A 24750-nucleotide genomic window follows, 5' to 3' on the forward strand; every position below is an offset into this window, starting at 1 on the left:
ACTTGCTTCAAAGCTGTCACTTTTCGACGCGCGAATATTTGAGGTGCTCAGCCCATAATGCAGAACATCAAATATATTTCCACTGGTGCCATTTTTATCGGCTGTGAGAATACTCATCAAACGAAAGCGATCGAGTAAAAAATATTCACAAATATAACATATTCAAGTACTGAGTGAGAGTGTTGAATAAGTAGAAAATTTTTTTTTTCTTCAATCATACGTTTATTAATTATATATTTTGGCATTTTTTATTTCAGTACTTTTACTTCTCGTACGGAATGTGGCACAGCAACAATAACTGTCTAAACTGTCGAGACAGTACATAAATTCCCAGAGTGTAAACATAACTAGAGACAAATAAAGCTAATATCAATGAAGATTAAATATATAAATACTCAATTTAACAATGCGAAGGATACTTATTATCACTTATTTACATGTCAAATACGAGAAAAGGAACGATACATAGTTTTAATTCGTAGGCAGTAAACTAGCATTGTTTAAACGAATTATCTTCACAGAGTCTCGTGATAAGAATTAAGAAACAGAATCAAAGGCTTTACTTATAACTAAATACCGAAAAGCATTTTCATTTCATCGAGCGAAAGCTTAGACGCTCCAGCTTTTCCACTACCACTTAGAAGACTGTCCGCAATTGCCAATTTATGTTCTTGGAGCGCTTTGATTCGCTCCTCGATCGTGTCAGAGCATATGTATCTGAAAATGAAGAAAAAAAAACATTATCAAAATGATAGTTTTTTATGAGTCGAGAATAACTTAAATTCAACAAATATTCAGCTTACTTGTAAATGTACACGTCTTTTTTCTGACCAAATCTATAGATGCGATCTTGCGCCTGATTCTCAAGTTGTGGATTCCAATGGATATCCAACAGCAACAAATGGTTGGCTCCGACTAAATTCAATCCAACTCCACCAGCTGTCAACGACAGGAGGAGTACGTTCGTTTCCGAATATCGAGAATTGAAGTCATCCATGATACCCTGAAATTTGAAAAAATCTTTTATTTATTTGGTGAGAGCAATATGTTGGTTTCGAATCTTTAATGTTTAGTTAGTACTTAGTTATTTAGTTACTAGTTTTAAGCCAGACTCTGACTCGAATCTATCGTTTTCTCTTGCTAATATTTTCACGTGTTGTGAAACATCTGAGCTGTCAGGAGCTGCAGTTCTGAAGAGTCAACATTTTTTTTTATTCGTGATATCGAGTTTTTCCGCCCCTCCCCATTGTTACTATAAGCTCAAACTGTTATGGATTTTCCTTTTTTATTCGTCAATTATAGAAGATTGGCACCCAGTATTTTCAGTAAAAGATTAATTTTTTACTTCCTCTGTACCATGGCATTTTTTGTCTCAAATATTTTTTCACTTTTGCTCATAAAATCGGTTACAATATATACAAAATACAATACTGTATTTTGTAATATTTTAAAAATGAAATAGAATCTCTCTTAGCACGTGAAAAATTTGATTTCATCTTCGTGAAAACATTTCTATGTTCATGGTGTTCTCCCGTTTTCATTGTTATTTCGTAAATTTTTCATTGAAATTCTCTCAACCATGAGTTTTCTTGACGATTTATCTAAATATCTTTCTACTTTTGAATGACCTACTTATTTGTGATCGCAAATGCATCCTTTTTCGAGATCATAGTTGCAAGGTCTGCCTTTTTTGTTTCCGTTTGGGAATAAAACTAAAAAAAAAGTTTTTGTCTCAACTACATACCTGTCTATCTTTGACTGGGACTTTACCCGTGAACATTCGGTACGAAACCTTTTTCAGGTCTTTAAGATTATCAGCGACAAGTTCAAGCACGCTGGTCCATTGGGACACAACTATGAGCTTATCGTCGTTGTCCGTAACGATTTCTTTGATTTTTTTCATAACCACCTTCAGCTGAAACATTGAAAAAATAATAACGATTGGATATGGATGTGGCCAGAGGAGTTTTGAAACACATAGTATAACAGGAAATACACTGCAATCGAAAAAGCTAATACGGAAAAGCACCTGAATTAATTCAATCAGGAAACACTTTTCCATTGTTTAATAGAACAACGAAAATGTTCACTTTCTGCTGATTCGAATTAATTACCTTGGAACTTTGACGATTCCGATCGAACACTGGGTTATTCGATGTTAATAGGTGCTCGGCGACCCTTTCGTCGACACCGATCTCGCCTTCGTCCTCGCCGTCATCGTCATGCAGAGACATGTCTGCTAATCGCGTAGCCAGCCCTGCCGGATTTTCCATGTCATGCAAACTATTTTCTTCAATGTCTTGCCGATCGAGCATGGAGTGAATCAATGAAGAATGACAGCACAGCTGCCGTAAGCGTAACAAAAGAACAAGAATATCGTGGGCAGCGACGTCTGCATGCATCGATAGTAGCTTTTTTTGAGCCTTTGTGAATTGAGTGTCTTTATCTGGAAATCAAAAATAGTTTTGCTTGTTTGACCAACTTTGAATATAAAATTTCATATTCATCACTGAAAAATATAAATTGAGCACAAAGAATGCATTAATATAATTTTTGACGAATAAAGTATGTGGTAGGGGGGAGAAAAAAGTGCAAACACTTCCATTCAACATTAAATCGAACCATAAATAAAAATTATTCTCAAAAACTTACGGTTCATCTGCCAAGAAGGTTTATCGTACATTCCAGTCCCGAGCTCCTGCATGTGGGCCTTTTCGGCTCGTTGTGCAAGGAATTGTGCGAACAAGGTTCTGGAAAACACCAGAACTTTATCGTAGACAAGTCGCTCGTCAGGATCGAGTTTAACTTCAATTGTTTCAATCAACTTTTCAGGTAATACGTCCAGAGAACCGTTCTCTTGCAGTTCCTGCTTGGTTCGACGTAGCATAATACTTTTCATCACTGTTGATAACCTCTCTGAGCCAGCTACATTTTTGTTGTCGACCCATCGCTTCCACACGCGAACATCATCAAAGGGGGAACACTTTAAAAATTTGAGCAGAGAAAACAAGTCCATTTCTTTATTGTGGACAGGAGTTCCTGTGAGAACCCATCTTTTTGAGGCACTTATGCCACAGACTGCCTCACAGGTTAAACTCTTGTGATTTCGGATTACGTGGGCTTCGTCAAGAATCACACGTTTCCAATGGATCTGAAACACGAAAACGAAGAGTAAATTTCATGTTTGCATCATCTCGAAATCATCCCCGTACAGCGAAAATTATAAAATCTACTCTTGCTTCTTCACAAGGAAACGTTGCATTGTTACATTAATCTGCTGTAAATAACCTGCATCAATTTCGATATATAACATTCTATGAATACCTTATAGAGAACTCCAGAAGTTTTAAACTCTCTGGATATGATATTGTATGTAGTAACGACAATATCATTCCTTGCTAACCGTTTCGGATTTGATTCGCGGTTATTTCCATGAAAAAGCTCGACGGTAAGTAATCTGCTTTTACAACGATTTTTTACTTCCGACTGCCACTGAGCCACTAACGATGCCGGAGCGACGACAAGTGTTCCGCCCAAATGTCCTATAATCCGAATAAATCATCTAATATTTAATTACTTTCTATACGTGATCAAAATAATGATTCTTACTCATAGAACTGAACAAACGAAAAATTAAGTTGCAAGATTACTTACGCTGAGTTCGAGCACTCGATAGCCACTTTTCGTTTTCCTCATCACTGTCATCAGCAGCATCTTTTATCTGCTTTGCAGTAACCACTAGCGAAATCATCGTTAAAGTTTTTCCTAAGCCCATGTCATCAGCTGTGAACAAAAAATGCATGTTCATGGAACAGTGAAAGCTTCTCGTAGTAGCCATTTTTTTTGCATAATTTCGAAGTTCTTGATCAGTTTCTATTCAAATCACGTAAACGAATTGGGACGGTGCTTTGTCAAGTACGATAACTTTTGAGAATTCCTAATCAACTCACCCAATACACCTCCGGCCGGGTTTTGTTGCTCTCGCCATAATAGCCATGTGAGTGCATACTTTTGATGGGGCATCAGCTTCACCTTGAGCCCTCTCGGGTCGTCGGCGAGCTGGGTTTCCTCCGGACGAGACAATAGAGATCCATGAAGATCTTTGAGTCTATCCACAGTCAATTCTTGTTCTTTTTGAAAAGTTTTGAGGGCCTTTTTACCGAGATCAATTTGTTGAGACGACGTTGTAGGTTTTAAAAACGTCGGGTCAATTTCTAAACTTCCCTCTTTGAAAAGCGACTTTTTAACTTCTTGCATACGAAGTAATTTTGCACTCGATTTTTTTGCGTTATCTTCAATATACTGCAGCTGGTTTTGTATATCAGCCAGCTTCGTTTCTTGTGTTATTATGTTCTGTCGAATCTTTTCACCTTTATCGTGGAGTGCTCCAAGGTTTCCAGAATTAAGCAACATCTAAAACGAATAAAATATCATACATAAATGGAAAACACTGGCTAAAATTCGTAACAACACGAATTCATGAGTTATTGTGAAATTAAATAGATAATATCTCCTTTCTTCAAGGAGAAACTCTTGACGATTTCTATTATCAACCATCATACTCTTCATTCCTTGGGAAAATTGGAATAAGACTATATTTTCATCGAATAAAAACATTCTTCGAATTTTTATCTCAATTTGTAATCGGTTGCTCTCACTTTTGATTTGGTTAGTTGTCTATCAACCTGATGTAACTGGGCTTCAAGATATGCTTTTCGCTGTGCAAGTTTAGGACTGAGACTCAAATTTTTTGATTCCTCTTCGTCGTCTTCATCCGTACTGATTACGTGACTTTCAGGAGAATCATCATCTGTTTCACTTGAACTTTCCAAATGATGTATATGTTTGGGTTTAGGTCGAACTCTAACAACTGAATCATTCGTTTCAGAATCAGTATAGTGTTTATTGGAATGCTTGTGGTTTGCTGGGATCTGGATACAACTGTCAACAAGATTTGATGAGGTTTCTGGAATCAAAAATGGTAGAGAATTTTCTTATTGAGGCATCAATTTCTTTTTCGAATATATTATCAATAAAAATTAATTGGAATTTTTCATTTTAGTTGGTTTATAATGAATAAAGGTTGGAAATAATAGTAATTAACAAAAATGATGTATCTATTTTTTAGTTACCGAACACCCCACTCTCGTAACTGATACATTTTTTTTGCATAGTGAAAAGTGATTCATATTTTCATTGTTTTATGAAATAGCATATGCATACCCTGTTCACTCGATGTAGCTGAGTGTGTTTTCATTCGAGTACTTATATCTTCCTCCTCATCTGAAGAATCTGCAGAATTACTGTAGCCTTTGCGAGGGGTGATCTTTGATTGTGACGAATCTAAATAATAATTATTGTATTTAAAGAAATTCAGTCGACCAATGACTGCTAGAAAAAGTGGCATAAAAGTTCAAGTAAAAAGTTTAATGGTATTAGATTAATGTGAATGAATACGGTTCATAATAAATCACCTTTATTTTATTGAAGGTGCAATTTTATTGAAGTAATTATGTCAATACACTGCATGAAACTTATTTTTTCACAAATAGAGCTGTCCAAAAAAATTGTTACCCTTTAAACAATTATGTTTAGATTATTTTGCTATTGCAGCAGAAAATGTATAATTTTTTTTAAATATTACAACAAACTATTAATGTTGAATGAAAACTTTTTTTTCTCAATCAAGTTTCATGGGAAAAAGTACAATTTTGTTCCAGCAGCTTTGCCAATTTCTTTTCAACATGAACGAATGAGAAAAAATGTCAATATTTTGATTGTCTTCTTCATACATACTTTTACTCTTTAATATAGGTGAGTTGGTGAGATTTTCGGTACTTAAATTCTCTGTTTCATCATTGGACGATTGCTTAAAATGATGAAGGCTTCTACGAATTGCTTTGTGAATCAATGGTGTGATTCTGCCATTAGTAGATTCGGTTTTTGTGCTCTCATTGCTGAAAAAAAAAGAAAAATATTAGTACATCTTGACCTACTTGACGACATTGAAAATCTCAATGACAACACCTTTCAGGATAAGAATAGAGAAAAAAAACATAAACAGAGGATTTACAGGGGTATTATACGTTTAAATAAATAGAGGTATTACATACTTGTCCGTTTCATTGGCTGAGCTTTCCGATATAACAATCTTTTTGTCGTCTTCGTCGCTTGAATCATTTGATATAATAAAACTTTCACTATCTTCATCGCCTGAAGAGCTATACGATGAATTATGAGATTCTGCCATTTCTTTATAAAATTAATGATGAAAAGAAAGATTCAAAAATATAAAAAAATCACGAGATTTATTAATATAAAAAAAAACCACTTGTCTGAACGTCCTGCATCCTTTCAAGTTCGTCTGCGCGCAGTGTTCACGTCAACGACGTGCAAAATTTGAATTGTAATTTGTAAATGGTCGACGCAAATGCGCAGAGCGCAGTTTCAGATAAAATATGGAGGGAAACTGGGCACTCGAGATGTGGGGAAAGATTTTCCCGCAATAATATGATACGCGCAAGTAAGTTTACTAACTTTAATGAAATATTTTATTTAACTCATCAGTGACTCGAAAATATCTTTGGAGTAAATTCCTTCAGACAGTGTCTCCTCACAAAAAGACCGGCGACGAAAGTGTAAAATAAAAACGGACCTTTGAAATTGAACGGACTATTCCTAGCCACAGTGGTAAAGGAAATTGAAGAAAGGCAACTCGATGAGTTCCAAAAGTGGTGAGCGGCCTGTCGGTAAAAACAGGAGCTGTGCGTGTCAAGAGCAGTATCATCCGTCGATATTCTACGAAACTACGGATTTTTGGGTTCATTCGATGTTAACTTAAATATTTCTTCACTGATGGCGCCAGCAGAAATTTCCTCCAAATTGTCTACAGCGCCAAAGAACTCATCATAGACGTGAGTTTTTATATGGCTACAAAACTTCAGGCAATCGCTATACATATATTTGCACTAAAAACTATAAAATAATAGTGACTCCTTGAACGCGCTTCATGTTATGGCAAGCGGAAAAGGTGCAGAAATTTAGATAGTTTTGCTGGTTCTGTCTCTATATTTAGTGTAGGCATTTAAAAAATCCTTTCAAATTCGAAAATACATGTCGTGTTCCAACTCGAATTTCGAGTCGGAATGAATTAGGTTTTTTTTTTTATCGCGGGGTCATTCGTATGGGTGGAAGTGCAAATTGCGGTGATCTGTGATTGCTTCTCTGCAGCTCTTCATTTAAAAAAAACAGTAGATTCCAGTGAAACAGTTTTCCCAGAATATTCATAAACCATTATTTGAGTATGCGCATCATTTATATATGAATCATTGCGAATGTTTGCGCAGTGTGACGGCAACAATGGTGAGACAATTCAAGGATGTTAGAATAAAACAGATCGCAGAAAAAAATGAGTTGCGTAAACTTGTAAAGTACACTCAAATACATATATTTTAAAAATTAACGATCAATGAATACATTTTTTTTATTTTTTTTTTTTTTACTATAATGTTCATTCTAAGAAACATCGAAACGCAAGAAAAACCGGAGCTAAGTAGTTACGTCTTCCAATGCTGTGCCTGAGGTCAAGAGAGACGCAAGGCTTCACGTGAAAAATTGGTAAATACGTGTGTAGTGGTACGCGTAAAAAGAATGCGTTACGTGCAATTCGAGCAATTTAACCGTTTCGTTATGGGGGAATGTCCTTCGCGTCCTTGTGCGCGTGCGATGCCGAGAGTTGAGAGAACGTTTGTGTTTACAAAATATGGCATGCGGTTATCTCGTTCCTTTTCCCTCCTTTCTTTCGATTTACATGTATATAATAAACCAACTTTGCTTAATCGATATACGCTGTTTATTCGTTTATACCGCTGTAAACACTCGTGTCAACTGCGGCTACATAAACTTTCCCCGTCTTCGCGCACATCTCAGACAAGTTTCACGTTCTAGGTTAAATCCATCGACGCACGTCACTCACGCGTAAAGATGAATCTTCAAATCTTGTTATCTCATGAGATTTATCTTGTACGCACCGTTAATACCGGACTTTCGATGTCAAAATGTCCTAAATCGGTTATTTTGATTTGCATCCACGGTTTTCACTGCTCATATTCGTAATTATAGAAAACTTTCTCGCATTCGTAAACGATCGCTAACCCAGGAATTCTCACTTTATTTCTTCACGTGCAATAATTTTGTATAAAAACCTTGTTCGCTAATTCATGAATTTACTTTGGTGATGCGAAACAGGACTACGTGAAAAATTTGTGCATGGAAAAAGCGATCAACGAAAAAATTGATTCTCTTAATACGATTGATGTTTTGAAAAGTGTGCCCTCAACGAAGAACAAGAAATATCCACGTGACATATCGAAAAAGTCCCCTGCCTGAAACAAACGGACCCGAAAAAAATATTTGTTCTAAATAAAAACGTATTGTTGTGCCGAAAAAAACGAGGGATACTTCAAAACATTTTCCAAAATCAACAGCTTAGTACGAAAAACGTCGATTGAGTATGTACTCGAACTAATAAAAAAAACTGCCGTCAGAGGGAACCGCATGATATTGTGTGGATTCTTATGGTCTTAGGGTTGTCTTACCTTCCATAAAGTTATGCACTTTTATTTCTCTCCGCCTCATCAGAGAGATCGATTTACTTTCGAACAGAGTGAATAATTCAGATGTTTGCCATTTTTTCAATCGTAATTTAAATAATGAGTCGAGTTATATTAAAACGTATTGCTTGATAAAACGCATTTGAGTTTGCATCGTGATTGATAGTATTAGAAGATTATAAACATAAAAAAATGAAGTTTTGTGATGCATGAAAGAACGGATATACACACGTTGCGTTACACACGCGGCAATGGGTACAAGGATTATTCGCTCTTCATTAAACGTTGAGCATCACGAGCCAAGTTTTCCGAGACGATCACGTGGTCGCACACATATACCTGCGTACGTATACGTATAAATAAAATAAATGATTCGGTCTTTCGCCTCCAGTCTCTCAGAATTACCGCAACTTTGCACGTCAAGTATCGTGTGTTGCAACACGAAACGATAATGCCTCGATTTACCACAGAAATTAGTCCCGCTGTCTTCAGATTCGTACACACAGTATATAGCTGAAAACTTTGCTCGAGCTCGCTAAGCTCTACGTGACACACGTTCGAAGATTAGAGACGTCGAAAATTAAACTTGAAATTCTCCGCTGCCTCGACCGACGTTGATCTCGTTCATCAAACATTTGTAATAAATTTCTAAAATTTCCGACCCTTGGAATCATTGCTTCTATACGTGACGTTCGCCTTTACAGCTTTCTCGTGACAGACGGAATAAAAAAATGAATCAACAGAGGCTCTATTTCAAATATAGTTAAACAAAAAAGCAATTGACTTTTATAACCTTTTTATTCCATGCATTATTGTTTATATCGCCGGATAAATGATAAGACTTTTAAAAATCATATTTCGCACCTTCTGTTGCGCACGATATGAAAGCGCGTATCGAGTGCACACGAAGCATCATTTTCACTTACGTACGATATGTATGTGAGCTTTTCTGTTCTCATCAGTATCTGATTGACTATACTATAATCCAAGTTTCCGGTATAATTATGAGAAAAAAATTGTACACTTACCATTATCAGATTATCTCGTTTGAAACTCGTGTTTCTAGAAAAACCGGTCGTTGACTCTCCGTCGCTTTTTTTTATTCTGTGTGTCTCAATGAAACAATTTTAAAAAATGTCATGATCTAACTCAATGTTCAACGGGAATTTATCAATATAGAACAAAATCGAGGTGTGTGAAAATATTTTTTATTGATGCTTTGATGCTGTGTGAATAAAAAACAATTAGCCATTACAGGAACAGTGTTGTAAAAATTTCGATTTTTAATAAATAAATGAATTTATCTAAACTTGGGTGTCCATCTTTTTATTTGTGTGGGGGGTAGACTCAACGCTCACAACTTACCTGCATAACGACTTTTCAACGTTGGTACTTTCTACTCGAATGGGGGTTTGTTCGTCGTTAAATTTGCTGATAATCGAACGTGATTTTATAATTAGTAAAAATGACATTTGTTTGAAGGTAATTTGTGAGGATAATAAATTCGATACTTTGCTAGCGTCGCGAAATTTGAGTACGTCAATAAATTTATCTCTTCTCAAAGCTCTTCTGCAAGCAAACTCGTGCGAGAAGAGCAAACTATTCGTTCAGTATGGTAGAGGGCGCATGCTCTCCATCCAGAGTCTATGCTTGATCTGCTTCATTGTTCGATTTCTGTTGTTGTTCGATACCATCGATACTTGAGAGTTTGGAAAAACGGGTCGGTGACTCGCGTCTCTTTTCGTGAACTGTTTCAATAATTTAATGTAGTAAATTCAATTATTTTACTCAATTTTTGGATTAAAGTGTATCGGTGTACATAAAGAAACAGCACACATCGATTTTTAATGCGAGGCGAAGAATGTTCCTTCACTCTAGACGACAGGTTATGAACGTCTGAGCACATTTTTCAAGACTGCCTCATTCTTGAAACGTTAAGCTCATTTTAAAAAGCGAATTTAAATATTGTGGTGATGGTCGAAAAGCAAATTGTATAGGTTATACGTTTGCGTATATGAAAAAGTACGCGAATTTCGATGTTTTTTAAATGATATATGTCATGTGCGTGAAGCATAAAACTACGAGAAAACTTCGATCGAGAAATGGATTATTCAACGCTGTAAAATGAGCAATAAATGATGAGTTTATTAAAAAAAGGTGTTCGTTTGTCAAGTGTTTCCCCCGTGTAACTCATTATTCCTACATTTCTATCGTTTCCGTTCTTTCGATTGTCTTTATTCCCGAAAAATAAAGATAGCAGAAAATACCTCAATAACGTTCAAAGTGTTTGTCGTCGAGCGTCCCTTTTTTACGAGGAATGACCGAGAATGACGCAGCTCGTCAAATCAAAGTGGATTTTCGTCGACCGGGATTCTTGGGAATTCCCTACGTTTGCTCGCGCTAACCGAAAGACTCACAGTAACGGACGTCACGTGATGTCGAGTTCGGGAATATATACTGGGACGTTACGTTTTTTTTATTTTCGCCGCGCTGGCTTTTTTGACACTGATATTGGCGGAGGTCATTTTTTTTCAGGCTTCAAGATCAAGCCTGCTTCCGGGTCGCAATATAGGTATGAGCTATATAAGTCGCAAGGCTATTTACCAACAAAAACAATTAATCATCCTGAGACTAATCGATCCGAGGGAGCTCGACCATGGCGAGTTCTGTTCCAGCTCGACTGGCCCACGAGAAATCGAACAAATCGAACAAATCTATTCCAGGATGGAAGAATTTCCTCGAAATTCTCCGATCCTGTTTCTCCTGCAGCATTTTTTTTCTTCCGTCTTAACACACGCTAAGCGGTTTTCCTTAACTCATAAAATTATTCATTCAATTGCCGTTACATTCGTCATGGGTGTTGGGAAGCACAGAAGTAAGAAGTTGATGTTTATTCATAAAATAACGATCGGCATATTTTTAGAAGCAACATTTTTTCCTGAAAAAAATCACTTTGTCTGTTTCTTCGCTCGTTTTCGAGATTCACGATTCGAAGTCCACCAATAATTCGCGTTGCATCCGACAAAAAATTGTCGAAATTAAATTTGACAGGAAATGAAAATTAAAACAAGAGGTTAAAAATTAAAGCTTTTAAGGGCGGAGTTTTTTACGTCGAAATCGACCTTTTTAATACGAAATTTGTGCGCGATGTCAATGAATTTTTTGCGTGCAGTGGCCGACCAAACTAGTGCGGTTGAATTTTGACCATACCCAGTCGTCCTTGAAAGGTTAAATAAATTGGGAATAACTGTGTGTTATTTCTACGAACGAAGGAACAATAAATGGAGAGTTGTTTTCAAAGTTGCGATTGAGTACCGTTTTTTTATTTCGAACGTTCCGAAATATGGGCGTAAAAATGTTCTAAACCGCGTGAGCGTTAGCGTTATGATTATGAACACTTGGCACGTACACGCCGTTTATTCCCTAAGAAAATAACGACATTGACGACGGGAAGAAGAAAAGGATAAAGTAATGTGTGAGTGTGAGAAGTTTGCAGCCTTGAATAAAGGTTTCGAGACTCCTGTGAAAGACTCTCATTTCGTTCGTACCCTCGATTCTGTTTGCTTCGCTAGTTGAGAAATTTCGTCATGTTGGGGTAATTACATAATACGCCGCACCGGTTTTAATATTACTTGCAGAATTTCATCCCGCACTGTGTACATCGCACTATCAAATTACCATATAAAAACAATAAAGCGAAAAAGAAATAAATTCTCCATAGCCGGTGAAAAAATAAACACCAAGATAACCTCCAAATCGAACTTCTGTATCCCGTTAAAATCTCTGTAAACTCAAGTTCTTTTTCACCTGAATATTTCGAGATGGAATTGACCTTTCGTCGCTCGAGCTACGATGTAAATACAAAATCTCTCGTTGAGTGTGAAAAGAGAGAAGTGAAATTACATGAATTGGCAAAATTGTTCGATCAACTGCTGTTACGCCGCGGGAGTTAGAAATTGCAAAATAATCATTTTCTGAGATGAGACGTTTTCACGCATGTTTCGGGCATATACTCTAGCCCTCGGGGTTCGTTTCTCGCGACAGATTCGAATGTACGAGTAGTCGAGACAGTTGTGCAGTCAGACGGTAAGTGGATATGAATTGCCTAAAATATCGTAATTCAAGGTTTTTTTCGCTCAATCTCGATCGAACGTACGTGGTGGATTCGCTATGAGAAGAATAAACTTTTTTTAGCTGATGGAAGATAAAGTTACAAAAAATGTGAATAGACCTGAGAATCGAAATGTCAAAAAACAACGAAATTTCCGCTGTGATAAAAACTCCGGTGAAACGCCGAAACGGTTAGGATGACGCCGGCAAAAAAATTCGAAACTTCGTACGTTGGATCATCGGATCCAAGATACTGTGGTTTCAACATTTATTCAGTTTTCGAGGATAAATAAAAATTTGATCAACTCCACAGCTTCGTATCCAAGAGTTTGTGTTTAAATCATAAAAGTGTCAAATATACACACGAGAATGAAAAATGTGAGTGAATATAAAGTACATAAATTACACGCAGATCGAAACAATGTCGAGGAAGATTCACGAGTCTTATCTCCGAACTAAGCAAATATCGACATTCATAAAATCGTTAAGGCTCACAAAGAATCATCGTAATTTGCTTTTTCGTATTTTTTCGTCGCGTTCGTTCGAAAAGTGATTTCAGTTCCCGACAGCAGCTTCGAGTGTCACGAAGCTTCTTCGAGCTCCTTCGCGGGATGAAAAGTTCTTCGAATCGTGAAAATAAATAATCGAATGGATATAAGCAAATAAAACGAAACTAAACTTTCCGTAATTTATCTTCATTTCGCTGATGCCGCCGCCGGTGACTCGATGGGAATCTTCAAATATCCTTTGGGTATTCCGAGATCGACGAAGGTCAAACGTCTGGATGGCAAAATGCATCTCCTAATCCGGCCAGACGCGTGCTAGTATTATCGTCCTGCTGCAGGTAGACCAATAAATTATTGCATAACAGCCTCAGCATCGTTGAATGAGGAAAAAAGACGTCCCGATCTTCTCGAATCGTGCGTTTATATGCACCCCAACAAATTTTCGATGTGGGATTGAACCACGTTTTTTTTCGCGTCGGCGTTGAAGCGTTCAGTCGCGGAGACCGAATAGGCGGGGAGACGATCGGAAAAAATATGAAGACGAAAAAAAATTCTCGTTTATGCAAAAATATTCTCTTCGCAGTGAGCAATCTTTTGACGAATGTAAAGAAATTCAAAAAATTTGTTTTTATCAGTTTTTCCATCGTTTTATTACGATAGTCCAATCGTGTGATTTATTAAGGACTAAAACCGTTGTAACGACCTCAGAAATGTCGGGAGGATTTATTATTGGCGAGTATTTGAAGGAAGGGTTCAATTATTGACAGAAAAAAGGTAATTACTCGCGGATAAAATATTTCAATGAACTTATCGGCGGGAAATTCCGTGCGTATTTAACTTGAGAAAATAATTTTGAAAATATTGTTGTAAACTCACGAAGATAATGAAAATCATCGGAATTAACGCGTTTCGAAAGGGGCCCGAAATTTCAATAAAAATGTATTATTCAAAAAATGTTTTCGCCCCAACTTTGAGAGGCTTCGAAGCATATTCGAGCTCCGCAAGCGAAATTCACACAAAAAAATCTCTTTCCCCTCCGTTCTTCGTTGCCTGTAACTGAAAAATTGCTCCGTATCAAACGAAGCGGATGAGTGTCCCGTAAAAATGTGGCGAGGCAAAAAAATAGTGGAAAGTCCGGTGACGAGTAGAAGTGATCTGCGGGAAAGCCAGAGAAGAGGGTGCTCGGGCGTGATTCTCGTGGTCGACACGCGCGTCATACGTAGCGGGAAGATCCTCGAACGTCACGTGCCTCCATTATTTCGATCTGGAGGAGCGTGGACGACGCGGGTGCGTCTCTTATCCACGGGGGCAAAGTGAGAGGACGAGGGTTCCCGTTTGGGGGCAAACTCGACCTCCGGTAGATTCCTCGTATAGAGAGACGCTCGCACTCTCGACGGTCCAGTGCGTTTGAAGCGATCGTTTCACGTATTTAATCCCACAGTTTCACTCGTTCCTTTGAGCCCCGGTTGGCTCCTCGATTCCCGGCTTTTTCGTACTTCTCTCGAGAAGTTTCCGGCACCGCGGTGTGCGCACTCGAGCTCTTGCCGGAAGAGAGTCGATTGCGCGTCACTAATTTTTCGATAATTCTCATTTTTTTCATCCCCACAACGAGAGCTCCGAATTTTTTTTTCATTTCGCGAACCAAGTGCACATTCGAAATTGTTCGTTCTCGTGCACTGCTGGATTTAAGGCTCTATTTTTATCGTCAAAGGTGAGTCTCCTTGCTCCTCCGTTTTCGAAGCTCCTCGGCGCGTATCCGGCTTTGAGAAACTTCGTTGCAAACCGACGACTCGGGGCGTTCGACCCTAATTAGTCGAGTCGAAATAACATCGCGGCCAACGTAATTGTTCGGTGGCTCGAGCGGCGCTGTTGAATATCGAGGGAAAACGAGATGGCGCGCGCGTCGTTCGGAGCTGCCGCAGGATTCGATACTTCGTTCGAGTCGACGGGCCAAGATTGGGAAAAAAGCGTGTGACAACACTCGAAAATGATTAATATTTTTCGCGTGACTCCGGTTAATGAAAAACAAAAAAACATTTTCCCGAATAAACTTATCGATTTTCAGACGACTTTCTAACACGCGGGTTCACCGGCGGGGGGGGACTTTTTTTTGACGATGCGAGCGACTCGGTTGGCGGGTGACGAGTAATTTCTACGTACGTGTCGTTGACTGGCTCAGCGATTTGACTATTTTCGAAAAATCGTCGACTTTTCTCGTAAAAGTTTATCAAGTCACGTGTCAGTGATGCGACGTTTGATCATGCGATAGCACAAACAAATATTTACTAGTTGAAAAAGCTCTGGTGGCGTAATAAAGCGTTCTCTATTATTTTTCTTTCAATTTGGCTTTGACGATAGACGTCGCGATAAGTGACAAATACGGTCGCGCACTTACTGCGACGAATGTTTGTCGAGTGTCGGAAAATTGAAACGACTTTCGACGTTTCTCGCTATTTCTCACCGGAAAAATCGATTTTCTTGTGCCTCTTTGCAGACCGAGAATGTTTTCGTTGGCAACAAGCGTCGTTTACGTCGGGATCATTTCGGCCGTTGAGAACTGTTTCGCAGGTGAGTGAACCTTTCGAAGTAAATAAAAACACGACTGGTCGCAGGCGCACTCGAGTTCGTAATGAAAAATGCAAATCTTTTCGCAACGAGAAAAGTTCGGTTGGCCACTTCATTAATCGAATCCTCGATTCGCGAAGTGACGAACGGCACGATTGCTTGAGCGATTATAATCCGAATTCGAGTGCCCGCGAAAAACGGAATTTTTAACGGATAATTCTCGAGAACGTCAAGACGCCGTCGAGTGAGAATTTCGATTGAAAATTTGTCGAATTTTGTTTGTAGCGTCGATCATAAATTCGAAGAACGAAATCGACTTTACGAACGAGTTCGTCGAACCTGACGAGATAGACTGGCGCGATCACCCGTGCAGGCGCGAATGCGTCGATGGAGAGCGACCGATGGATTGCAAATACGCTTTTAAGGTTGAGTCGTATTACGCGATGAGCAAAGCCTGTTACAACTGTCCGTTCAACGCGACCGATTGTTTTCGTCCGCACTGTGTACCCGCGGACGGGGTCAAACGTTCGATCCAAGTCGTCAATCGACGAATGCCTGGACCGTCGATCGAGGTCAGTGCGAATAATGTTCACGTCAATAAATAAATTCAAACTAACAAAATCATTCCAATTGACGAAACGAGGGATTTCGAGTGGGCTCAAAAATCGAATAGAATAACACGATTCGACGAAGTTTCGTGTCACTTTGAAAAATTTCCTTCCGCGTCGAAAATAAGCAAAATCGAATTTCCTCGAATCGCGACTTAAGGATCGCCTCGCATGAGAATGGGCTCGTCATCGCGTTTATTTTTTTATCCATCGACGTAACTGCACACGTACGCAAGTGTCATATAATTATCGAAGAACAGTTCATTTTCTCGTGCGTTACGTTCGATCGCGTCGAGGCACGGAGTTCTCGTCTCCGCTCGAGCAGCCTTTATTTTTTACTGCAACATTTAATCGCCGTAACTCATTGAAATGAAAATGAAACGCGTTTAGCGGAATCGCGAGACAGAACGATTTTCCTCTACATCCGGTATGAAAAGCAGCAGACACCTGCGGCGAGAATCACCCGTCAAGGCCAAACCGATCGAAGCTGGATCAAGGCAATTGAATTTATGACAAGAGCGCACTTATTTGTTTAGAATGCTGAAATCGCGTGTCACGAATAATCATACATGCGGATCGAATTATCATGCAAATATTATGCAAAATAAATACTCTCGATGGGACGTCCAGTCGTTTGTGTTATTTTTAATACCTCGTGAAAAATCATTATTTCAATGCTCATTCGCATAAATATATTTCTTTGCATCGTCTTCCGGGATCTTGACATTTATGGCCGGAGAAGGGACTCGCAGCGCGAATTGAAACTTCGAAAAAATTGACTTGCCAGCGTCAATTATCGGTCGGGGAATAAAAAATTGTTCAGAGGTCAAGAACAGCGTTTGAATAAATCGAGATCATCGGTGTGTGCACGGAGAGACTTTTATAGCAAAAATTACTATGTTTCCGTAGTAACGTCGGACCGTATCGATGTTATAACAATAATCGCTACAGAGTGTGTCAAATAATGCTAAAGTTTGGGGACCAATACCGCAGTCCATGTATCAAAAATCAACACCGATCGAATTTTTATTAAAAGCACAGTAAATAAAGAAATGATTCGATGAAAATTTAAGAGATAACGTAGCAATCGTTTCTCTGTGCTATACGAAAAATTGGATAGTTTCGTATTTTACTTTTTACCGCACTGAATAACTTTAATATAATAATAATAATAAATTAATAATAATAATAAATAATAATATAATAATAAAATAATAAATAATAAATAAATAATAATAATAATAAAAATAACAATAACACTCAATAACATTGAAAAATTCGACATCAAAATTACTGTGCGCACTTTGGTGAAATGTAATAGAATGACGATGCGGAACAGCGCTGCTACAAAACATAGAAAATTTTTCTAGCAAATTTATCCGAAATATTAGTATAAAAGTCTCTCCGTGTGGCGAAGAATTTCATTTATTACAGGCCTCTTCCGAAGACGATTCGACGGCACCGAATCGATGGGAAATTCCTTTCGGATGGAAGGAGTTCAATTTCTTCGATTTTTAAAAAATCATTCAAATTTATCGGAGCTCCTTTTAATTGGCACTCGGGGTTTCTCTTTTTGCTTAAAACTTCGGGATTCGTTGGCGCGACTGTAAAATAATCTCGCGAAGGCCGATGACAAAACTGCGCGCATCGAGACCGATTGCCATGAAAGGAATAATTTTCTAGAAATGTTGTGCACCGAGAGTGAAAGCGTGTGACACAGAAAGAATAACACGTGGCGGCAGCGGCGAAGAACCAGCGTGTGGAATAATCCAGCGCCGATGACGTTCAATGGATCATCGACAACAAATAAATACTATTGCGACCGAAACACGAGCATGCACAAATTATAAACGCGCTGTAGAATTAAGGCAAAAGAGGACTTTTTGAAAAGCGAACGCTGTGACCTCGCCAGTGGTGTCCGGCCTGAACAACCTCCCTCGAAATAACCTGGTAAAATACCCACGAGAATAATTATTGTCATTTGAAACGAGCCTTGAATTTGTAATCACTGGAATAGGGAGAATAATTGAAATATCCATTTGAAAAGATTTTTATTACTAGATTTGAAATGCTTCATTACAAATTATTGTTTATTGTTTTCTCGAGATGCCTCGAGAACACTCACACTGCAATTTTTCTTCCTGCGAATTGGTACGTTCAAAATAAAATTTGGTAAATTTTATTTTATTTTATTTTATTTTATTTTAATATATAAGACAATATAAATTTTTTTGGATTTTTCTACCGCATAGCTCTCGAGTAATTGAACACTAAAGTTGACGTGTATAAGCATGGATTTTACATATATACAGTAGTTATACATCTCGTGCATGAGAATTTCGATTTAACGCTCAATTATTCGATAACCTTGTGGTAAAAAATTTGAAAAACATTGTATTCGTATAGCTTGATGCCAAAGAATGTTATCACGAAATTAGATCAAACTCTGATTACTATTTCGATTTCGTGACGCACCCTTCTTAAATTCATCATGGTTATTTTGTTCGTTTGTTATTTTGGGAGTGAGGGAGGTTATTTAGGACGTGGATCCTCGCCAGTACCGCATTGAAATCTATTTTCGAACGCTTTTTTTCGTCCGATAAATCTTTTTTCCTTCAGTCGAGTTCAACAGCATTAAAAATCGTTTTTTTCGTGTCCCTAGAAGAATCCGTAGAATTCGAGACGCGACTATCCCAAGGGGCCGGTGAATTCATTGGTTTTTTAAATAATTTATTCCATTTCGATGACGTTTGATCGGTAAACGGAGCGAAGACTCGATGGAACGAATTGTGTTCAATTTTACTCCGGTTACGCTTTTTAATCCTAAGAACCAATAGACTCTGCCGCACCTACGAGCCAAAATCTCGACTGAAATTTACGGTACTCGTGACGTGGTTTTGACTGCAGGTGTGCCAAGGTGACAGGCTGATAATCGACGTGACGAATATGATGCTCGCCGAGAGTACCACGATGCACTGGCATGGGCAACACAATCGTGCGACCCCGTACATGGACGGCGTGCCGTACGTCACTCAGTGTCCAATTCTGCCTGGGGCCACCTTCAGATATCAATTCGTCGCTGAAAATGCGGGTACCCACTTCTGGCATTCACACTCAGGTAAATCAAATATTACAGAGTTATTGAAAAAATGATTTTTCACAATTCTTTCTCTGCAAGCCTTGTTCGTGTTTTTTCGTTGGACGCTTCAAACTCAAACCGAAAGCTCGAAAGCCACGAAACGGACTCCCGGCTCTTGGACACTCTTAAAAGCTCGGGGTTGAAAAATTTTACCTGCTGAAATAAGAAAATCGCAAGCTGGGTAAAAAAACTATCAGAAATTAACGAACTTTTAATGTTTTCCGAAAAGGATTTCAACGCGGCGACGGTGTTTTTGGCGCCCTCGTCGTTCGTCTACCACCGAGCAAAGACCCTCATCGCGATCTGTACGATTTCGACGACCACCAAATGATAATACTCGATTGGGACCACGAGATCGGTACGGAAAAATTCCTCGCCCATCATCACTCGGTCGGTGGCAACAAAGCGCCCAACTTATTGGTCAACGGCCTTGGAAGGTACGAGAGGGCCTGGGACGCGACTAACGCCACCAAAGTCATGCCCGTTGCAACTTTTTCAGTCGAGCAGGTAATGACCTGAAAAAGTGAAAAAATTCAAATTCTTTGTGAGAGAAAAAAAAATGTTTTTCGTCGACGACCGAGTCTACTCTTCAATCATTTTTATTTATTTTTTATGTTCATTTATCATGTTCACAAAATCAATGACTCGAAGGCCTGAGGTAAAATTCGAGCAGTTCGTTTCGTACCAGAGATTGACTTTTTGAAAATATTCAATTTGGAAAGTTGAATTTCGGAAAAAACAGATTCGTCAATTGGCTTATTTGTTTCAGGGCTCGAGGTACAGATTCAGGCTGATCAATGCGGAGTTTCTGAATTGCCCGATCGAGGTTTCAATCGACAATCACACTCTGTACGTTGTCAGTACAGATGGCTACGACATAGAACCGATCGAAGGTAGCGATAAAAATTCTTTCTTCGAAGCAGTGACAAGATATGCTCCATTAAGTACTCGAGAGGTCTTGTCAGAAATATAAAATTGAATTAGAGGACCAAAATTATGAAAGCTGATGAATTCAATTACAATTTATTCTTTAGCCGAATCTTTGGTCAGCTACGCTGGAGAAAGATTCGATTTTATCGTCGAGATGAATCAGGAGATCGATAACTATTGGATACGATTTCGCGGATTGATGGATTGTGATGAACGATTTTTGAGCGCCTATCAAGTCGCGATTTTGAGATACGAAGGTGCTGACTACGCGGATCCCAATGGCACAGTTTCTTATGAGCGAGTCCCCATGAACACGAGTGCATTGGTAATAAAAACGTGTTCTCGTTCTTTCTGTTATTTACCAAAAAAATGAAAATTCATGAATTTTATCACTTTTTTAAAATATTTTTTTGATCTCGTTAAATTCATTGGATAACGAATCTAATTTTATTAGAAAAAGACTTTTTTCTTATTCTTATTATAAATAACGAAAGTTCATTTTTCCGATCGTTTCGCAATTGGATCCAACAGTTCCTGAGTACATTTGGCTGCAAGAACCAAATTTCATTACCAGTAAAAAAACATATGTTCCGTTTGGTCAAAAAGTATCTCTCTTTTGGAATTCCAAAGTTTCAAATGTTTCTACTTGCTCCTTCTTCTCGAAAAAAATTCCTGAAAATCTCGTATTTTCAGGTCCCCTGCGTAGAGCTCTTCCCTAAATGATAAATCGTTAGCAAATTCACCAAAAATAATGAGTAATTTATTTTCCATGTACAGCAAGTGAATGCATTAAATCGTGGAGTAGAAAGCAACGATACGATAAGTATGCCTCATCTACGATCGCTCGGTCCCAGTGACGAATCAATCACTCGAGAACCCGATTACAAATTTTATCTGGCATACGATTTTTATGGCAAAGACAATCCACATTTTCATCGACAAAACCTTTATGGATATCACCAAGGTAAATAAATACCAAGTCCTGGAGATTTTGTCAGTTCAAAGATTTGACATCATCGCACCAACAACGATAGTAAAGTCAATGCTAAAAATAACAATAATATCATACATTTTTAATTTCATTAAGATCTATGAGCAGTGTAAACGTTGGAATTTTAGGTGTTTCTTGTTTATTTTATAAATAAAAATTGGTTGGATGGATTTACATAAAACCTTGTACATATTTTTTCTATACTCAGAAGTACTGGAATTTTTTTTTTTCCAGTACTTCTTAATATGTAAAAGAGGTTTTATTTAAATCCATCCTACAAGAATCTTTCATTGTAAATTCAGTGAAAAATGTTGTGATTCGGATAGAATTTTTATATTAGTAAAACGCAAGTAAATCGAAAGTAGAACAAACATCGTTTTGACGTGCATTATTTTTTTTCTATCCACGTAGAGCTGTTTAGAAATCAAGTGAAGAAAAGGCCGAATTTTCAAGAATCTTCTTGCAATGGGAGTCCGAATTTGTTGAAATTTAAAAAAAATGGTCCCCCATTGAGCAAAACGAATACGTTTTCTCCTGACAATATTCTTTTTCAATATGAGACAGAGAAGTAGAAAAATTTAATTAGGATTTTAAACATTGCGCAATTAAAAATTCAAAAAATATGTCAAAAGTGAATGCTCCAATTGAAAGAACCAGAGGAAGTGAAATAAATATTGCACGAGGCAAAGATCATGAACAAACGTCAACGCCAAGGATTTTGATCATTTGAATGAAACTAACTAATGGATTTTTTGTTTTAGTGGCCAAAGGCGAGAACAGAAGGCTTACGCCTCAATTGAATCATATTTCGATGAAACTACCTTCGTTCCCTCTTTTACCACAACGGGATTCAATCCTACCGGACCAGTTCTGCAATGCCAGTACCGTGCACAATTGCGTTGATGAATTTTGTGCGTGTACTCACGTGCTTCAAGTGAAACTTGGCAGTGTCGTGGAGCTTGTTCTCATTGACACAGGTTTGCGAGAATTCATAATTTTTCATTTAAAACGGAGGAGAATTCATCAAAGAACACTTACGCGATTGCCCACTGCTTTAAAATCCTCAAAATTCTTTGTACTCTTTCAAACAAATCGTTGACAACGCGAATGAATATAAATTTTATTAAAAGTAAATAACACATTCAATGACTTTTTGTAAGTTGAAATTTCATTGAGATATTTTGTTCGATGCTGCCACTATTTGCGGAGAATAAATTCACTTGACTCAACTCAGTGTTTTTTGCGTTAGTTTTGTTGCTGAGATTTTCTCTCGTGAGAAAGAAATAATGAATAATGATTTCATGATGAATCGTCAATCTCGAAATAGCATAAAACTAACGTTGAATAAATCATTCACAGAAAAATTCTAAATTGAAATTTTAATGAAGTTTGTTTTTTTGTTTATTCGTTTATTAAGATGATGGATCAGTCGGTAATCACAAACGTGAGTGCGAGAGAGATAGCTGCAAATTTTGAAAGGGAAATTTTTCCACATCGTTCGTCTGATCGAAAAAATAAAAATGTCATCGGATTTTTGCGATCGTGCTGCGTACGATGACATTTTTATTATTTTAATCGGACGAACGATGTCAAAGAGTTTCAATTTCAAAAATTCGAGGTGTGATTACCGACTGATCCATCGTCTTAATGGACATAAAAAGGTCATGTCGTTGATTTCTCGTCACACTGACGTCGCATTGACGTCATGAATTTGGTCGTTATAAATGAAGTATAAGCCGAACGATGATTATTCGAAATGCCTTTTATTTCTCAAGGTTTTGCTTATGACGCGAATCACCCGTTCCATTTACACGGCCACCAATTTCGGGTGGTGGCAATGAGACGAGTTGGCGAAAACGTCACTGTAGAAACGGTCAAGAGATTGGACGAGGAAGGCCTCATTGTAAGAAACTTGGATCGTCCTCCGATCAAGGACACTGTCACTGTGCCCGATGGCGGTTACACGATAGTTCGGTTTCACGCTTACAATCCAGGTTAATTTTTTATTTGTTTAAAATCTGAAAATTTAACGTTAAATAATTTATTAGACTGACAAACTTTAAGTGTATTTCAAATTTTAGTCGTTTCTTGTCACACTTTAATGTTTGGTAATGAAAAAAAATGTTGAATCGTGCACCGTATTTTCCGCTCAATTCTCAATTGCTTATTTTCTGTGATTTTTCTATGAAAGGCTACTGGCTTTTCCACTGCCACATCGAGTTTCACGTCGAAGTGGGAATGGGCCTGGTATTCAAGGTCGGTGAGCACGAGGATTTCGAGCCGGTACCGCGAGGATTTCCCCAATGCGGAGATTGGAAACCCCCGAGTTATCCAGAACCAGGAACAGCGATTATTACGGAGCTCGATGTCACACCGTCGTCAACGACATCGACTCAAGATCCCACGGAAAATGAAGTTTCCAACGCGAAACCGGTTCAGAATACGATTTCCGATATTGTTCCGATACTTGAAAAATTACATTTGCAAACCTCCTCGTCGACGACGCGTTCATGCGATAAGCTGCTCTTACTCGTGTTTTGTTTATCGGTTCTGCGTCTCGGACAAATTCATTTCAATTAAGATAAATTCGATACGGAATTTCAAATGAATTAATCGATTAATCGATGATTTTTCAATCATCTCATTGTATGCCGACCGCCACCTGCTATTATTCTTAAATAATAACCGTATTATTTATTACGCGCTACTTCTCCAATAATTTTTATTTCTCAAAAAAATAAATTTATCAATATTTCTTATATTTATTTTTTAGAACTCCATCAAATGGAGAACTGAGCTAAGACTGACAGAATATTGATGATTTTTATTTCAGTTTTATGTAAATTAAGGTAGATTTACTTGTTTTCTGAGTCGATTAGAATAATGAGGGAATTCATTGTCGACACTTGTCGTGTGGCGAATTTAAGAGTTGCGTAAGAATGTGCCAATATTGACGAAGCCTCTCTGGCTTTGTACATACAGCTAACCGATGGAACATTTTTTAAAGAGGTTTTTACTAGCAATTAAGATCGTATCAATTGTCCGAGCAGTAGAAAAGATCGATCGCTTGTTACTACTTTTTTTATGCATCGATACTGTGATATGGAAGTGTAGAGATAAGCTTAGAAGGTGTATTAAGATTCAGAGCTCAATTCAACAAGCGATTTTATTCGTTGCAATAAAAATATTTTTTCATTTTCGCATTTTTGTATTCCGCTCCGTCGAAAAAGACTTTTAACATTTTTTTAAATTGATGACACTTCTCCCCTAAAACTTCTTATCCCTTTTT

At 37.9% G+C, this 24750-nt stretch overlaps 2 protein-coding genes and 1 long non-coding RNA gene across 4 annotated transcripts; 2 read left to right on the top strand and 1 right to left on the bottom strand.

Moving 5' to 3' along the window:
- Positions 1 to 19: 19 nt before the first annotated feature.
- Positions 20 to 377, top strand: LOC122408201 (uncharacterized). Its single transcript, XR_006260388.1, has 2 exons — positions 20 to 134; positions 258 to 377. It is a non-coding gene; the product is annotated as an uncharacterized lncRNA (long non-coding RNA).
- Positions 199 to 6711, bottom strand: LOC122408192 (transcription termination factor 2-like). The gene is made up of 12 exons (XM_043414835.1): positions 6114 to 6711; positions 5797 to 5957; positions 5224 to 5343; positions 4659 to 4966; positions 3951 to 4413; positions 3655 to 3783; positions 3325 to 3542; positions 2653 to 3151; positions 2115 to 2446; positions 1745 to 1915; positions 804 to 1003; positions 199 to 717 (listed from the first exon to the last, which is right to left on the bottom strand). The coding sequence occupies exons 1-12, from the start codon at positions 6248 to 6250 to the stop codon at positions 570 to 572; spliced, it is 2886 nt and encodes a 961-aa protein (XP_043270770.1). The 5' UTR covers positions 6251 to 6711; the 3' UTR covers positions 199 to 569.
- Positions 6712 to 13264: 6553 nt separating this feature from the next.
- On the top strand, positions 13265 to 24664 carry LOC122408325 (laccase-1-like). 2 transcript variants are annotated; one of them, XM_043415037.1, is made up of 11 exons: positions 13265 to 13566; positions 15723 to 15796; positions 16079 to 16365; positions 19309 to 19519; positions 19770 to 20047; positions 20310 to 20433; positions 20575 to 20795; positions 21248 to 21434; positions 22223 to 22438; positions 23237 to 23455; positions 23653 to 24664. In XM_043415037.1, exons 2-11 carry the CDS (start codon positions 15730 to 15732, stop codon positions 24039 to 24041), a joined length of 2199 nt encoding a protein of 732 aa, XP_043270972.1. In that variant the 5' UTR covers positions 13265 to 13566; positions 15723 to 15729; the 3' UTR covers positions 24042 to 24664. The 2 variants fall into 2 exon arrangements, with proteins under 2 accessions (XP_043270972.1, XP_043270973.1); XM_043415038.1 differs by lacking the exon at positions 13265 to 13566 and adding an exon at positions 14677 to 14939.
- Positions 24665 to 24750: the final 86 nt, after the last annotated feature.

This window comes from Venturia canescens, chromosome 3, assembly GCF_019457755.1.
Source record: "Venturia canescens isolate UGA chromosome 3, ASM1945775v1, whole genome shotgun sequence".
Lineage (NCBI taxonomy): Eukaryota > Metazoa > Arthropoda > Insecta > Hymenoptera > Ichneumonidae > Venturia > Venturia canescens.

What these genes read in the sequence shown, in the direction of transcription:
- LOC122408192 (XM_043414835.1), bottom strand. Translation starts at nt 6,250, where the DNA reads ATGGCAGAATCTCATAATTCATCGTATAGCTCTTCAGGCGATGAAGAT. An exon ending in AGCTACATCGAGTGAACAGG is followed by an intron (nt 4,967 to 5,223) that starts GTATGCATATGC and finishes TTTTGATTCCAG; the next exon opens with AAACCTCATCAAATCTTGTT. An exon ending in CTTCTGGAGTTCTCTATAAG is followed by an intron (nt 3,152 to 3,324) that starts GTATTCATAGAA and finishes TTCGTGTTTCAG; the next exon opens with ATCCATTGGAAACGTGTGAT.
- LOC122408325 (XM_043415037.1), top strand. Translation starts at nt 15,730, where the DNA reads ATGTTTTCGTTGGCAACAAGCGTCGTTTACGTCGGGATCATTTCGGCC. An exon ending in CTTCTGGCATTCACACTCAG is followed by an intron (nt 19,520 to 19,769) that starts GTAAATCAAATA and finishes TTTTCCGAAAAG; the next exon opens with GATTTCAACGCGGCGACGGT. An exon ending in GTTTCACGCTTACAATCCAG is followed by an intron (nt 23,456 to 23,652) that starts GTTAATTTTTTA and finishes TTTCTATGAAAG; the next exon opens with GCTACTGGCTTTTCCACTGC.